The sequence below is a fragment of the Trichechus manatus genome, unplaced genomic scaffold, assembly GCF_000243295.1.
Source record: "Trichechus manatus latirostris isolate Lorelei unplaced genomic scaffold, TriManLat1.0 scaffold00030, whole genome shotgun sequence".
Classification (NCBI taxonomy): domain Eukaryota; kingdom Metazoa; phylum Chordata; class Mammalia; order Sirenia; family Trichechidae; genus Trichechus; species Trichechus manatus.
This window is the reverse complement of record NW_004443966.1, coordinates 12008548-12026448: the sequence shown is the minus strand read 5'-3', so window position 1 is coordinate 12026448 and position 17901 is coordinate 12008548. Positions and strand designations below refer to the sequence as shown.

Below are 17901 nucleotides of genomic sequence, written 5' to 3'. Positions count from 1 at the left end.
CCCCCCGCCCCCGAGCAACCTCGTGCTTGTCCACAGCTTCCCTCTCTCCTCAAACCCAAACCTGATGAATGATTGTCAGTCTATTCCTTCCTTGATCCTTTTTTTTCATTTAAACATACTAGTATATGTGTTTCAAATAATCTTTGTTCTTTGTATTAAAGTCAGCCAACACCAATAACCAGAAAGAGAATCTTAAGTACCTGAAATTCCATCACTCAACGATAACAACCATATTTTGTTACTTTCCAGATTTTTATATGCACATATATGCACAGATTTTTGTAAAGAATTGGTGATACCATTACATAACTATCTTCTTGTCACATGGCAATTTGTAGTGAATGTTCTGCCCTGTTTCCACACTGCCATTTTTATGTTCATAGCTTTTTAACGGCACTTGAGAGAGAATCCTGTATTGCAGTTATGTACGCACTGCCTTGCCTCCTCGACACAATCTTTGAGACTTGTTTTTCCACCTTGGGATCCCCATCCCACACCTACTCAACCCCACAGTACTTAGCACATAATAAGTGCACAAGAAATGCTTGGTGAGTGAAGGAATAAGAATGTAAGTGGGTAAGGAGGAGCTCCTGAATCTAGGGAAGGAGGAGAGACTCAGGGCTTACCGGAAGGCATCTCCTTGGGAAGGGACCCCTGAAGTCTCTAAACCAGCCCCTCAATTCTGAAAGCATAATATACAAACAAGAACAAGCAAATCCTTGGCCAGGCAGCCCACACTGTGGGACAACTCACAGGTTTCCTAGTCAACTCAGTCATGAGTTTTTTTCTTAAGAGGAGCAAATAATTCCAAGGTCAAAGAAGCCTTGTGGTATTTACCTCGTTGACTATGTAATCCAACAGCTCAAAAATCGCCATGGGAGGTCTGCTGTCCATTCCATAAGCTAGATTTTATTTAAAAAAAAAAAAAAACAAAAATAAAAAAACACTTCTCAGAAACAGGCAATATAAGGATAGGGGTTGGGCATGGATCCTGGGAACCAGAACCAGGTCGTGGATGATAACAGAGAGAGACAGGACAGCCACAGGTAAGGCCTAAACACAGAGAGCACCAGCCAAGACCACGGTGTCACCAGCCAGGGTCTGAGTCTGTGCTCTGCCACACCCTAGGCTTGTGACCTTGGGCAAATCAGTTGACCACTGAGCCTCAGTTCTGAGTTTTATAAAGTGAAGTTGGATAATAAAATTACATCCGCCCTTCCTCCCTTCCTTGTACTGTTGAAAGAAGAGCAAATGAGACACAAGCAGTCCCCGGGTTACGAACGTCTGATTTACGTACAGCCCGTAGTTACAAACCAACCCCTGCAAAGCCTATTAAAAATTCAAGGTACACACAATGGTTCATAATAAATGGGCACTACTTTGTGATGTGCATCAAAACGTTATCATTATTACTATAGTATTATGTTAAGGATGTTTTAGTGTATCTGGAAGTGTTTCTTTAATGTTTTTTATGCATACAAAGGTATACTATATACTAAGACAAACATTGACTGACGTTAGACACAAACCATACCTAACTGTTCTGACTAAGTTACAATTTCAACTTAAAGACAGACTTAGGAACGGAACTTGAGCGTAATCTGGGGACTGCCTATAATGTGAAAGGACTTAGTTTTTTACTTGTCCCTGAACTTGGGTTTCTTCCATCCACACCTGTCTTAGTGATATTTTGCTGCTACAACAGAAACACCACAAGTGGGTGGCTTTAACAAACAGAAATTATTTTCTCACAGTTTAGGACGTTAGAAGTCCAAATTCAGGGTGCCATCTCTAGGGGAAGGCTTTCTCTCTCTGTCAGCTCTGGAGGAAGGTCCTTGTCTCTTCTGAGCCTCTGCTCCTGGGCGATCTTCATGCGGCTTGGCATCTCTCTTCCCCCATCTCTGCTTCTCATATGCTTGTTTAACCTCTTTTATATCTCAAAAGAGACTGACTTAAGACACACCCTACACTAATCCTGTTTCATTAACACAGCAAAGACAACCCATTCCCAAATGGAATTATAACCACAGATGTAGAGGTTGGGATTTACAACATGTATTTTGTGAGGGGTACATAATTCAATCCATAACATTCCACCTCTTGGCCCCCAAAAATTCATGTCCTTGCCACATGCAAAACACATTCACCCCCTCACATCATCCCAAAGTCTTAAATCCACTCCAAGTCCAAAATCTCATCCTCTGTGTCATCTAAACCAAATCTGGGTGAGATTTTGGGTGTAGTCCATCCCGGGGCAAACTTCCTCTTCATCTGGGAACCTGCGAAATCTCCAAGTTATCTGCTTCCAACCAACGTGCAATGGTAGAACAGGTACAAGGTAGACATTTCCATTACAAATGGGAGAAACCGGAGTGAAAGAAGGGATAACGGGCACCAAGCAAGTCCAAAATCCAGCAGAATAATTTACATTAGCTCTCAAGGCCTGAAAACAATCCTCTGTTCTCTAAGACTATCTGGGCGATGGCTCTGCTCCCCAGACTCTGGGTGTTGGCCATGCCCTCTGGATTCTGAGTGGAGGCCCCTCGGCCCTGGGCTTCAGCTCTGCCTTCCAGGCCCACTGGGATGGCAACTCTGCTCCCTTGACTTTGGGCAGCCCCATTCTCCTAGTCCATCTGAGTGGTGACCCTACCCTCTCCACCCCAGCAGGCCCAGTTCTTCTATGCCTTGGGCAAGGTATTCTTCTATGCCTTGGGCAAGGTAGTCTACTCCCTTAGCTCTGGGAAATGCCCTCACCCTCCTGGCATTCGTGAACAGCAGCCCCACATTCTGGAACCCAGTTGGTGAAGATTTGTCTCTTTGAAACCTAGAAGGCCGTGGCCCCACCCTTTGAAACCCAGCAGGCCGTGGTTGCACCCTTTGAAATTGAGGCAGCCCTGCTTCCTGTGCTCCTTTCAAAAGTTCTGCTGATCTCCCAGTTGCTCCAGGCACAGTCCTTTTCTTGGAGGACAACAGATGAAGCTCCTCTGGCCTGTTTCCTGCCTGTAGAATTCCAAGAGGCAGACAGCATTCTTTCCTTTAGTTCTTTCTCTGTCTCCTTCAGTCTAAGCTGATGGGTTTCTGCTATGATAGTTGGTCAGATACACCAGTCACAGGCTTTAATCTCTTTAACAAGATTGTGTAGCCAAATCCTTGATGAAAATTCGAAGACACACATCCTTAGTTTGTACAACAGAATTTTCCAAATCTTTAAGTTTTGTCTTTATTTTGCACAGTTCATTTTTAAGTCTCTCTCTTTCCTCTCACATTTTACTATAAGCAACAAGGAGAAACCATGTGGCCCCTTTAAGATCTTGCTTAGAAATCTCATCAGCCAGATACCCAGATAAACTGAATCAGAATCTACATTTTAACAAGATCCCCAGGTGATTCTTAGGTATAACTTCCTGGGAACTTATTAGAAATGCAACTTCTCAGCAGGGGTTCAAACCAGAATGAACATTTGAAGTCGTGTTTTGAAGCCTCACCAGAAGCACAGTTAACATCCATGTGTCTAGCAACATTCTGTTGCTGGCACCACATGTATTTTCTCAGACTCCAGAGACTTTCTTTACAGCTCTCCTCACTCCCTTCTGAGCCCCCACCAGAATTGCCTTTGATGTCCATAACTCTACCAACAGTCCTCTTCAAGGCAATCTAGGCTTTTACTATTAGGCACCTTAAAACTCTTCCAGCCTCTACTCATTACCCAATTCCGAAACTGCTTCCACATTTTAGGTATCTGTTAGAGCAGCACCCCACTTTCTCAATACCAAATTCTGTCTTAGTTATCTAGTGCTACTATAACAGAAATACCACAAGTGGGTGGCTTTAACAAACAGAAATTTAGTTTTTCACAGTTTTCAGGAGGCTAGAAGTCCGAATTCAGGGTGCCGTCTCTAGGGAAGGGCTTTCTCTGTCTGCTCTGGAGGAAGGTCCTTGTCTCTTCTGAGCTTCTACTCCTGGGCAATCTTCATGTGGCTTGGCATCTCTCCCCATCTCTGCTTCTTTCCCTTGCTTGTTTTAATCTCTTTTATATCTCAAAAGAGACTGACTCAAGACACACCCTACACTAATCCTGCCGCATTAACATAACAAAGACAACCCATTCCCCAATGGGATTATAACTACAGGCATAGAGGTTAGGATTTACAGCACATATTTTGGGGGGACACAATTCAACCCATAACAATACCCCAGAGTCATAGGCCAGCCTCAGGGGCCAGAGCCACCAGCCTTTCCAATGACCTTCCAACCCACTCCCAGCCTCCTCTTCATCCCCCTTTATACACAGGCACTCCCACATGGGCCTCATGGATCAGATCTCCCTGGTCAGACAGGAGCTTCCTGACAGAAACTACATATGAAGATAGTGGCTGGGCGAGAATCTTCCCTGAGTATCAGGTTTACGCCACAATATTCACGTTCAGAGGCCAGTGGTGGTGCATAGTGTTTATCATCTTGGGAGTCAGACCACTTGGCCACTTACAAGCTTATGTGGCCTTGGCATGCTAACTGCTCTGTGCCTCAGTTTCCTCATCTGTAAAACAGAGGTTATAATAGTGCTCCCACACAGGGTTGTTACTAAAAGTAGGCAATGCTAGGCAAATCTATAGAGATGGAAAGTAGATTAGTGGTTGCCAGGGGCTGTGGGTGGGAGTGGGTAGGAGTGACTGCTAATAGGTATGATGGAAATGTTCTAGAATTAGATAGTGGTGATGGCTGCACAATATTGTGAGTATACTAAAAACCAATGGATTTTATACTTTAAAATGGTGAATTTTATGTTATGTGAATTTCATAAAATTAAAAAAGCTACCAAAATAAATAAATAAGAAGAAAATGTGATGACTAAAAAAAATAGGTATACTGCATAGAAAACCTAAGCGCAATGCCTGGAACATAGTAGGCACCCAACAAATAGTAGGAAGTTAGTGGTAATAACAACAGTTTCCTGCACCCACCTGGAGACCCCTGCTCTGCTTCCCCTCTGCCCCCAGCCCGACATGGGGCCGGGGATCAGTCTGGGGCTGTGTACAGATAATCAGCCCTCCAAAAACCACTGACAGGAAGGGACGCTACAGTCCACGCTGGTGACACACCAGGGCACTCACAGCTGAGGGGCCTCCCAGGGGTCCTCGGCCTGGGCGGTGTCTCAGCTGCATCTCCCTCCACATGGCACCCAAACATCAGCTCCAGCTCCTTGGCATCTGGAGGAGGGATGGGGTACCTTCCAACCGCCATCTCCACCAGAGAGAGCCCCATGCTCCAGATGTCTGACTGCACAGAGTAGTGGGTCCCCTGGAGTCTTTCTGGCTGCAGGAGAGATGGACACACAGTTAATCACTCTAACTCGGCCCAAGCAGAAGAGGGTGGGGTGGGCAAGTCCCCAGAGATGCTCAGAGAGGTCTCCAGAGGTGGGCCTGGGCCTCCTGCCCCTTTGAGCTGTCTGCCCTGCAGGACAGTGGGCTGCTCTGCTCAGTCCTGGCCCTGGTCTGCTGATCCATTTTATCTTCTTCTGTCCCTTCATCTCGAGAGCTGACATCCTGGTTCAGAACCTCCTGAATTTGGCCTCCTGCCTGCCCCTAAATACTGTGTTTACCTACTCACAGGTGGCTCCCATGGCTCTGACCCCTCCTCTGGCCTCTATCTCCCCTGAGCTGACTACATCCATTGCAGCCCGTGGGTCCAGCTTTGCCCAGTCTGGCCAGAGTCTTGCATGTGTGGCAGCCCATCCAAGGCCAAGGTAAGAGGCTCATCTTGTCACCTGAGTCTGAGACATGAAGTCTCTGGAACATGGGTCACCAGTGGTGAGGTGGTACAGTTGGCAGAAAGGACACTGGCCTGAGAGTCAGGAAAGCTTAGTTCTAAGACCCACTCTGCCACTGACTCGAAGTCTATCCTTGGACAACACGGAATGATAGAAAAGGCAAAGGATTTGTGTCAGGAGATCTGGGTTCAAGTCCCAACTCTGGGACTTACAGGCTGTGTGATCCTGAGCCTCGGTTGCCTCATTTATAAAAAGGGACTGATGATGATGTAATAACAGTAACAACACCACCCTGGTGGTACAATGGTTAAGCACTCAGCTCCTAACCAAAAAGTTGGTGGTTCAAACCCACCCAGCTGCTCTGTGGGAGGAAGACCTGGCAATCTGCTCCCGTAAAGATTACAGCCTAGAAAACCCTATAGGGCAGTTCTACTGTGTCACATGGGGTCGCTATGAGTTGAAATCAACACAACAGCACCTAACAACAACAACAATTTAATGCACAAGGTTACTGAGAACGTCAAATCAAATGAAAATGTATGTTAGATGTTGTAAAATGCTATAAAATATGAGTTGTTATTGGTGAGAAGAGTAAAAACAAAAGCATATAGTGCTATACAAAAGCATTATTTTTACTGAGCATTATTTTAAATATCACATGTATTTCAAGAGCCCTAGATAAAAATCTTTACCTAGTCTGACTGTCGTATACTTAGACATCAAATTATCTTCTCCCATAGGATTTTTCACTAACTCCAACACTAGACTGTTTTGGAACTGACCACATAGCCACAAAAACTAAGCCACTAAACCCTGGATCAATAAGTCCCAGGGCCCGTTAACTGATTTTGAACTTCAGTGTTGGCAGCTGAGTGCCCCGGGGTGTCGGCTGCTCAGTTATTTGACATTTAGAGAAGAGGCATTGAGTGGAGGGTCGGGGAAGCAGTCGGGTTCTGAGGGGCCTGTGGGTTTGCATCTTTCTTAAAGACTGTGAGTCACTATAGTGGCGGGGGTGGGGATGTGGGTCAGCACCCAGGTGAGTGATGTTGACAATGGCTGGAGTCTCGGTGCCGGCAGGGAGACACCAGGAAGGAATGTGGGCGTGAACTTCCACACGGAGAGGCTGGGGTCCGCTGCCAAAATCCTTCCAAGAGGCAAGTGAGGGTGTGCTGTGGAAGGGCTGTTGGACTGGCAAGGAGGAGACCTAGCATCCATCCTGACTCTGCAAGGCTAGGTGGGCAAGCCACTTAGCTGCCCTGAGTCTAGACTTCTCATCTCTAAAACGAGAACAATCATCTTTACTCGATGAGATAATTACACGACTCCAATGAGATCATTCACACGTGTGAAAATGCTTTGAAAGGGAGCACAAAGAACACTCTCCATGCACTAAGCATCCTGAGTCTCTGGCCTGTCCCCCACCTCCAGGAAGGTCTCCCACTCAAACGCTCCTCTATTCTACCCTCCTTCAGCATGCACATTGTCACTGTTCCAAATTGTTCTCAGGCACGTACTTCTCAATTGACCCACCAAACATGCACCCACTGACCAAGCATTTCCTGAGGGCCTACCACATGCCAGGCCTGCACCAGGCCCTGAGGACAACAGGGATGCCTACAGCTTTGTCCCTGCCCCAGGGAAGTGCTCTGTGTGGGGGAGGGAAGAGAAGATGCTGATGCAGCCATGGACATGGGGACAGGCACACACAGCACTCTGGTGGCAGTGGGGGCCAGGTTTGCTGGGGTGAGAGACAGGGGGAGGTGACCAGGAGACATGCAGTGAGGAGGGAGAGAGGAGGCTGGACTGGGTAACAATTGTGAACAGAGTTGGGGACCACTGGATGCTGACGGATGGGGAGCTGGGAAGGGAAGTTAAAAGCTAATGATCAGGTGTCTACCTTGGAAGCCAGGAAACAGTGATGCCATTTACTGCTGACAGTCTGGGGTGGGCTCATGTTTGGGACTGTTGGGTTTGAGGGTCTGACGACAGTCAGGTAGCAATGTCCAGAGGTAGCTGGAACTCACCACCCTCTTGAGAATGGAAGCCAAGATCTGGGAAGCATCCGGATGCAGGTAGTGGCTGAAGCTATGGGCCAGCATACACACTCTTCTAGTGAGCCAATGGCCCAATATACCAATTATGCTCCAAGTCCAAGGTCAAGACCATCTCCTCATTACACTGCGATCTCCAGGGTGCCCCTCATCCCTCTACCCCCTACTCTCACCACCCAACATGAGGCCCGGCATCCACAGGGGAAGGCACCCATTTGGCCCCATTCCTGCTGGATGAGAAGCTTGAGAGATGGGGCCCACTGCTCATACCGACATGTAGGACCTCGTGCCCACAAAGGAGTTGGCCATGGAATCGATGAGCTGCCCACTGACCCCAAAGTCACACAGCTTGATCTCCCCGCGGGAGTTCACCAGGATGTTGGAGGGCTTGACATCTGCAGGGACAAGAAAACAGAAAAGCAGGGAATTACTACAGATAGGATGGGGAGAGAAGGGTCTGTGCTCCACAGACAGACCAGCCCTGACAGCCCCCATCTCAGAGCTGGCCCTAGGCTTACACACACTGGACACCAAGGTCCCTTATTCCCCCTCATTCTGAGTTCAAGGAGGGATTGTCAGGAGATGAGATGACAAGCTGCTATAGAGGCAGGATAGAAAGCCAGCGGATTTCCATAGATGGCCCACGGGAGGTATCAGTTATCATGAAGAGTCAAGATTTCAAAGTCTTTTGCTTCAACTGCCCTGTTGGTGAGATACTATATTTGTTGTTGGATCAAAAGGGAGGAAGGGAAAAAATAAACCCACAGTAAGACCTGTATGCTTGCTGAGGCTACAGACCACAGACTCAAAGAGGATAGGGTAGGGCGGGACTTTCTGTTCTTGACCCATGTGCCAAGTGTGGAGCACGTGGGTTGTATGTATGGCAGGGGCTGGGAGCTGCCTTAAGATGCTCTTTCACTGAAGTCGCTCCCTAACAGCTCGTGCATCTACCCTGTTAATGAAAGCTGCCCCTCAGGGTCGAGGTCATGCCCTCAGCGCCAGCCCGATATCAAGCCTCCTCCTAACACCACCACCAACTCCTGCTGTCACCACTGCTAGTCCACTAGCCCTTCCCTTTGCAGAGAGGCCAACAATTCCCAATGTCTTCTCTCCCAACTTCTCCTCTGATTCACACAACTGCCTGTAAAGTGGGCAGACAAGGGCCACTTATGCTTATTTACAGGTGGGCAAACTGAGGCTGGGCCTTGGTGCAAGTCCCCAGGCCAGGCCTTTTCGGGCAGACATCAGCAAACAAGGACAGCCCACTCAAGAGCAGGCCACGTCCAAGGACAAGATCATGAACCCTGACAGGGAGTCTCTGACAGAAGTGATAAAACACAGCACAGACCATGTGGAAAATTGGAAAAAAACAAAACAAAAACCATCCATAATCCCAACCTACCAGGACTACTGTTAGCATTTTATTATTCTTCCTTTCAGTGCTTTCATATGCATGCATTTATTTATTCTTAAAGAGATTCTAAGAGGTCTACTTAAGTGTCCTTCCAAGAGTAAAATGGGGGCGGGGATCACCCTCTAATAGTATGTCCTTCACCTGTGCACCCTCACCTAAAAAACCAAAAACCGAATCCGTCACTGTCGAGTCGATTCTGACTCAGAGCACCCTCACCTAGGCCTCATCATCTCCCGCCCAGGTTGTGACCACAGTCCCCAGCCAGCTCCACCCTCTCTCCACCCGACCCTCAGCATCATGAGGGCATGGACATTGTCTGCTTCACCACTAAAACCTGGGAGCCAGAACAATTCCTACTTGTTGAAAGAAGGGAAGTAAACTCAACGTGTACAATCACATAAGTTTGTTGAATGGATGGATATAAACTCAACGTGTACACTCACGTTAGCATGTGTGTGTACACACACGTGTGTACATACATACACACAGAGCCACTGCACAGTCTTTCTAAGACCCACTCCCTCGACCGACTGGCTCCAGGTCAGGCTCTTCAATAAGGAGCACAGGATACGAGACCCAGCTGACGTTTCTAAGCCCCCTGTTGTCGTTGATATTGTTGTTAGCTGCCACTAAGTTGGCTCCCGACTCATGGTCACCCATGTGTTACAGAGCAAAACTGCTCCATGGGTTTTTCTTGGCTATAATCTTTACAGAAGCAGTTTGCCAGGACTTTCTTTCACAGAGTTGCTGGATGGGTTCAAACCATCAACCTTTAGGTTAGCAGCTGATTGCAAATCGCTGTGCCACTGTGGTGCGATGGATCACTTTTGTGTGGTCTTTCTTGCCATGGTCTTGTAGGTCTTGTAACTTCCTCCCAGGTGACTGGGTGGGACTATGCAGATAGGGTAATAGTAGCCCACCAAAGGGATTGGTCAGCTTTGCCATCCTGCTGGGACTGAAATGAGCCATCCCAGGTAAAGGAAGGAGAGGATTTCACTACCGTTGAGGCAGAAGAGTCTAGCAGGAGACAGCACAGTGGGCTTCCTGGCCCATGGAGCGAGAAAGGCAGAGGCTGAGGGGCCAGAGAGAGACATGCCTGCAGCACAGCTGGGAAGAGGCTGTCCTGATGGAAGAACTGCATCCTGAGCATTCCTGAACCTGAATTATAACCTGTTACTACTTCCCTAATAAACCCCATAATCGTAAGTACTGTCTGTGAGTTTTGTGTGGCCAACACAATGAATTATCGAACCCAGCAGAGAAGTAGACAGTGCTGTGGGAGGGACGGTTTGTGTCAGAATTGGTAGAGATGGCGGAGAGAGGAGGCATGTCTGACCTCTGCCTCGTAGGACTGACCTCTGCCTCGCAGGACTGACCTCTGCCTCGCAGGGCTGACCTCTGCCTCATAGGACTGACCTCTGCCTCGCAGGACTCAGCCTTGGGCTGTTGATCTTGAATCTCCTTCCCCTTGTGAAGTTAGAGGTCAGACGTCGCACCCACGCTGTTTTTACAGCCATTCAGGCTCCTTCCAAACTCTCCTACAGACCCCCTTTGTCTCCTATATAAACATTTTCAGAATATGGGCAGCAGAAGCAGCCTTAGAGGGCATCTTGTTCCTCCCATTCATGGTGGAGACGAGGAATCTAAGACCCAAAGGGGTCCAGGGACTAGTCCAAGGTCACACAGCAAAAACAGGGTGAAGCTGGAACCAGAGTCCAGACCTTCTGATACCTAGACTTGTCCTCTTCCCCGCCACCCTGCAGCCATATTATTCCACAGTTTCTCTCATTCACCCAGTGTCCACTGAGCACTTACTATGTGCCAGGCACTGTGCAGCTCCCAGGGAGACAGCAGTGAACAAACGGACCAAGTCCCCACTGTTGTGACGCTTCAATTTCAGTGTGAGGAGACAGACAATAAACAAATGTGTAACATCGGGTGGTTACAGTGCCAGGAGGAAAAATAAAACAACACAAGAGCTTAGAGGGTGAGGGGGTGCTGTTTTGATGAGGTGATGAGGAAGGCTTCATGAGGAGGTAACACTTGGGCAACCACCTGGGTGGAGTGAGGGAGTGAGATGTCTGGCCGACTGGGGATTCCAAGCACATGGGGAGATTACAAAAGGGACGAGCGTTTCTTTTGTTTCTCCCCCAGGCCTCGAGTTAGGGCAGGCCCCGACAGACAGATTGGAGCCTGGCATGGAGAGCACACAGGAAGACTCAAATAGGAGCCCCTCTCTTCCCCTAACACCCCCACCTTTCAATCCCTGTAACTAGACCACTGGGCCTGAGCTCCCTCCTGTTCCAGATGCTCATTGTGGCATATTTAGGTATTACCTGTCGGGCCTTTTTTTGGGGTCTCTTTGTTTTTTGCTTTTGGGGGAAGTTGTATGTGGTAAAAATATATGTAACAAAATGTTTTACCAAGTCAACAACTTTTACATATACAATTCAGTGACACTGATTATATTCATCATGGGTGCAACCAACCCTCCAGTAACCAGTTGCCACCAAGTCGACTCCAACTCATGGCGACCTCATGTGTGTCAGAGTAGAATTGTGTTCCACAGGGCCTTCAATGGCTGATTTTGGGGAAGTGGGTCACCAGGCCTTTCCTCTGTGGCAGCTCTGGGTGAACTCAAACCTCCAGCCTTTTAGTTAGCAGCATTAACCATTTGCAGCACCCTCACCACTATGCTTTTCCAAATTATTCCATTAACAGAAACTCAGTGTCCCCTAAGCAATAACTTCCCTTTCCCTCCTCCCTCCCACCCTGGTAATCACTAATAAACTTTGGTCTCTATATATTTGCCCAGTTCATATAAATGAGATCATACAATATTTGTCCTTTTGTGGCTGACTTATTTCACTCAGAATAACGTTTACAAGGTTCATCCACGTCATAGCACGTACCCAAATTTCACTTCTCTTTATGGAAAGCAACAGAGTGGCACTGGCTAAAGAAACCAAACCAAGAAAACCAAGCCAGTTGCCATCAAGTCGATTCCGACTCACAGATACCCTATAGGACAGAGTAGAACTGCCCCATAGGGTTTCCAAGGAGCAGCTGGTGGATTGGAACTGTTGACCTTTTGGTAAGCAACCAAGCTCTTAACCACTGCATCACCAGTGCTCTGGCTAAAGACACAGGAGGCCTGTATTCATGTCCTGACTCTCCCACCTGCTCTAACGCAGCCTTGAGCAAGTCACTTCACTGCTCTAGGCCTTGGTCTGCCCACCAGTAACCAAAAACCAAACCCGTTGCTGTCGAGTCGATTCCGACTCATGGTGACCCTATAGGACAGAGTAGAACTGCCCCATAGGGTTTCCAAGGAGCGGCTGGTGGATTTGAACTGCCGACTTTTGGTCAGCAGCCGAACTCTTAACCACTGTAGCACCAGGGCCCCAGGCAGTGATGATAATCGCAGCTCTCGCCACCTCTCAAGATGGCGGCCAGGGACCATCTGACAAGAGTGTGGGCATTTAAATAGCGCACCACGTTACAGGATTACAGGGAATGACGGTTACACAGGCTGGCCTCAAAGATTAGCAGTTGGTAGAGCCAGACACCCCTCACTCCCCAACAGAGAGCGGCGCCCTCCCCAGGCCCCGGGGAACTCCTTCTCTATGGCTCAGACACGCCTTTCTCTCTGAGCTGCAGCTGCTGCTCGAGAGTCTCTGCACTGTCACTGGTGCTGTGACTGTCCCTTTATCTAACTTCTATTCACATGGCAAGCAAGCCTCCTTTCTTCCAGCTTATGTAACATCTCTGGCTGTCAGTTCTGGCTCCCCCACCGCCCGGGGGATCAACACTGCAGAGCTCAGTGGGGTCTGAGAGGAAGAGAGGGAGCTCTGAGAGGGTCCCCCGCCTGCTCCACATGGGTCCTGGGAACCAGAAAGATTGCACGCTGCCCGTCCTGGTGACCCCGAGGGCCTGACAGGGAGAAGGTGCTTGGAAATCTGGGCCCTCTATACCCACAGCATACCACTGCAGACACCAGGCTGCGTGTGCTCCTCCAGGACAACCCTCATCAAGCCCAGCTCTCCTCTGGGGCAGAAGAGAGGCACCAGACATTACATAAGGCCAGGGAGATTGTTTCCTGATCCCTGGGCGGGTGGCACTCTGTATTTTCTTCCCACAAGAGCCACCCCCGCTAGCCCCTGTCGTTCCTGTCCCCAGTGTTATGTATTAAATTGTGTCCCCCCAAAATATGTGTTGAATCCTAACCCCTCTACCCGTGGATGTAATCCCCATTTGCAACTAGGGTTTCCTTGTCACGTGGCTACATCTGAGATATAAAAAGAGCAGATGAGACACAGAAGGCGGCAAGCACAAACGGGGTAAAGATAGATGCCGCGGGCAGATCTCCAGGGAACATCGAGAAGAACGCCAGAGGAGCTGAGACAAGGATTCTCCCCCAGAGCAGACAGAGAGAGCCTTCCCCTAGAGCTGGCACCCTGAATTCAGACTTCTAGCCTCCTAAACTGTGAGAAAATAAATTTCTATTCGTTAAAGCCACCCACCTGTGGTACTTGTTACAGCAGCACTGGTTAGCTAAGATACCCCGTATCGTCCCCCTCTACCCCATTCTGCACAGTAACACCTGCACGGCCTCCACTGCAATGGCTCCCTTCTGCCCAAGAGCGTGTTCAAGACCCTTGGCCTGGCTTTCCACCATTTTCTCCTTACGCTCCAACTTCATGCCCCAATACATCCGCACCTACACCTTCTCCTTGTTCAGGATACCCTCCCTCCAACTGCCCCTGTGTTTCAGAGTCTAGCCTCTGAGCCTTCTCTTGTGCTGGTCCCCTCTTCTAGAACATTCTCCTTCCCCACCCACCCTCTCACCTCTACTTCTGGGTGCCTAGTTCTTCTGAGTCTTCTTCCCAACTTGGGGATATGGCACCACTCCTGGAGTCCTGGGAGATTTAACTGGCTTCCTTCCCACTCTTCCCCAGAAGAGCCCTAAAGTGTTGCTGCTATCATGAGCCACCCCCATCAGGCCCCAGGTTCTCTTTCTGACCCTTCAGTATTGAGAGGGTGACTCAGGGAGGAGCCCCAGCACCGGAGGAAGCCACAGCCACCCACTGCGGCTCCCAGACTGACAAGCTTCCCTGCGGAAATGCTCACAATGCCAAGATTTGATGCCCCTCCTGCTCAGCCTCAAAACAACGGGCATGGGTAACCCCGCCTTCCCCAGAAATGAACAAAGGGGTTTCATGAAAAAATGGAGAGGAAGAAAGTATTACTAACCAGAAATAACCACTGTTCAAAGACTCCCGATTTTCCCATCAAAGACTACAGTTTTTTTTAAGTTAACTTTGGAGCATTTTCTGTCCTCTAAAGAAAGGGCTTGGATTGAACTGTTCATGGGGTTATTTGCTTATTCTGCTAACACTTAAGGAGTGCCTGCTGTATGCCTGCACTGTGCTACGAGCAGAGAGGACACAACCCCAGTTCTCAAGGCCATCTCCAGACTCAAACAAACAAGAACACATTCACATGAGTGGAAGAGTGACGACACAGATGGGACACTGTGCACTCGGAGAGTCTACAATCCTCTCCGCAGCCCCACCCCTCCAGTGACACCCTGGGCAGCTGGTAAGGCCCCATCAGGCAGGTGGACCAAGACTAAGGTCAGTCCCTCGGTGTCTTCCCTCCATGTTCCAGCACTTGCGTTTTGTCTGGCTTAGGCTACATTCCTCCAGATTTTCTGGAGCCATGGAGGTTGGATGAATACCCGAAACTACTGCCCCGAGATAATCTTTAAACCTTAAGCCAAAAATATCCCCTAAGTCTTCTTAAAACCAAACAATAGTTTAGTTTAGCTAGTAAAGAATGTTTGCCTTGAGCATTGTGCTCTTTTAAGATCTATCTATACAGGATCAACTGACAACAGCAACTGGAAAGATTAGATAGGGAACTCAGGGGGCAGTGAGTTTGTTAATGCGGATGAACAACTCAGCAATGGAGGGTGAGACACAACTCAAAGAATGTAATCAGTGTCACTGAACTGTACGTGGAGAAATTGTTTAATTAGCATATGTTTTGCTGTGTATATTTTCAACAATGACAAAAATAAAACAAATTAAGAAAAAAGAACTATGGTGGAGAAGAAGGCAGAGCATGGAGAAACTGGGGGGGGGGGCCCTGAAAGCAGGGGTGGGAATGGGGAGCACAGGAGAAAAAGAAGAGGGGGAGGGAAGTCAAGGCCCACAGAAGCCCGACTCGGCTCATCTGAGACAGACTGAATCCAAAAGTGAGATAAACTTGGATAAGTGTGAGTTACAGGTTTAAAAAAAAAAAAAAGGCAAATTAGATTTTTTAAAATAGTGGCTTTAGACTTGAAATGGTTTTCGCATCCCTGACAGGCCCTTAAGAACCCTGCTTTAAAGATGAAGAAGCAGGTGAGAGGAAAGGTGACTGACCCCGGTAAGTCAAATAGCCTCAACAGAGCCACTTCCACGTTATCCATGGCCTCAGGGAGTTAATTAAGTAGCAGAGATAATCAAAATTCCCAGAAAATTCCCAAACCTTCAATTAGCTATTACCTGTAACCTCTTTTCCCCACCTAACCTTTCCCAGGAGGCAGAAAAAAGGCTCTGCTCGTCCCCCTTCCTGTCTGTCCCCCTTCCTGTCTTTCCCCAGCTAACGAGACTAGGGGCAATAGAATAGGAGAAGCAGGTGGGCCGGCAGAAGAAAGTCCACAAGCACCTACTACGGCCACGCCTTTTAAAGATACTACTTGTTTAATCCTCATGGTAACTACGTTGTTGTTGTTAGGTGCCGTCAGGTAGGTTCTGACTTGCAGCCACCCTATGTATCACAGAACACTGCCCAGTCATGCACCATCCTCACTATCATTGTTATGCTTGAGCCCACTGTTGCAGCCACTGTGTCAATTCATTTTATTGAGGGTCTTCCTCTTTATCGCTGACCCTCTACTTTACCAAGCAGGATGTCCTTCTCCAGGGACTGATCCCTCCTGACAATATGTCCAAAGTATGTGAGATGTAGTCTCGCCATCCTTGCTTCTAAGGAGCATTCTGATTATACTTCTTCCAAGACAGATTTGTTCGTTCTTTTGGCGGGCCACAGTATATTCAATATTCTTCACCAACACCATAATTCAAAGGCGTCAATTCTTTGGTCTTCCTTATTCATGGTCCAGCTTTTGTATGTGTATGCGCTGACAGAAAACACCATGGCTTGGGTCAGGCCCACCTTAGTCTTCAAGGTGACATCTTCGCTTTTCAACACTTTATAAAGAGGTCTTTTGCAGCAGATATGCCCGATGCAATGAAGATTTGCCCAGTGCAGTGCATCTTTTCATTTCTTGATTGCTGCTTGCATGGGTGTTGATTGTGGATCCAAGTAAAATGAGATCCATGACAACTTCAATCTTTTCTCCGTTTATCATGAAGTTGCTTATCGGTCCAGTTGTGAGAATTTCTGTTTTCTTTATGTTGAGCTGTAATCCATACTGGAGGCTGTGGTCTTTGATCTTCATCAGTAAGTGCTTCAAGTCATCTTCACTTTCAGCAAGCAAGGTTGTATCATCTGCATAATGCAGGTTGTTAATGCATCTTCCTCCAATCTTGAGGCCCTGCTCTTCTTCATATAATCCAGCTTCTCAGATTATTTGCTCAGCATACGGATTGAATAAGTATGGTGAGAGGATACAACCCTGACACACTCCTTTCCTGACTTTAAACCACGAAGTATCCCCTTGTTCTATTCGAATGACTGCCTCTTGATCTGTGTACAAGTTCCTCATGAGCACAATTAAGTGCTCTGGAATTCCCATTCTTCGCAATGTTATCCGTAATTTGTTATGATCCACATAGTTGAATGCCTTTGCATAGTCAATAAAACACAGGTAAACATCTTTCTGGTATTCTCTGCTTTCAGCCAGGGTCCATCTGACATCAGCAATGATATCCCTGGTTCCATATCCCCTTCTGAATCTGGCCTGAATTTCTGGCAGTACCCTGTCAATATACTGCTGCAGCCGCTTTTGAATGATCTTCAGCAAAATTTTACTTGCGTGTGATATTAATGAAATTATTTGATAATTTCCACATTCAGTTGGATCACCTTTCTTGGGAATAGGCATAAATACAGACCTCTTCTAGTCGGTTGGCCACGTAGCTGTCTTCCAAATTTCTTGGTATAGATGAGTGAGCGCTTCCAGCACTGCATCCGTTTGTTGAAACATCTCAATTGATATTCCGTCAATTCCGCGAGACTTTTCACCAGTGACTTCAGTGCAGCTTGGACTTCTTCCTTCAGTACCATCGGTTCCTGACCACATGCTACCTCTTGAAATGGCTGAATGTTGACCAGTTCTTTTTGGTATAATGACTCTGTGTATTCCTTCCATCTTCTTTTGATGCTTCCTGTGTCATTTGGTATTTTCCCCATAGAATCCTTCAATATTGCAACTCGAGGATTGAATTTTTTCTTCAGTTCTTTCAGCTTGAGAAATGCCAAGTGTCTTCTTCCCTTTTGGTTTTCTATCTCCAGGCCTTTGCACATGTCACTATGATACTTTACTTTGTCTTCTCGAGCTGCCCTTTGAAATCTTCTGTTCAGTTCTTTTACTTCATCATTTCTTCGTTTTGCTTTAGCTACTCGACATTCAAGAGCAAGTTTCAGAGTCTCTTCTG

General features: G+C 47.6%; 1 protein-coding gene across 1 annotated transcript in view; it reads right to left on the bottom strand.

Moving 5' to 3' along the window:
- MAP2K1 (mitogen-activated protein kinase kinase 1) overlaps positions 1-17901 on the bottom strand; it is a 103952-nt gene that overhangs the window by 4295 nt on the left and 81756 nt on the right. Inside the window, exons 6-8 of the mRNA XM_004374680.3 lie at positions 8089-8213; positions 5112-5313; positions 838-902 (exon numbers count right to left, since the gene is read on the bottom strand). Of these exons, the coding sequence (XP_004374737.1) occupies positions 838-902; positions 5112-5313; positions 8089-8213 (392 nt within the window). The remainder of the gene's footprint in view (positions 1-837; positions 903-5111; positions 5314-8088; positions 8214-17901) is intronic.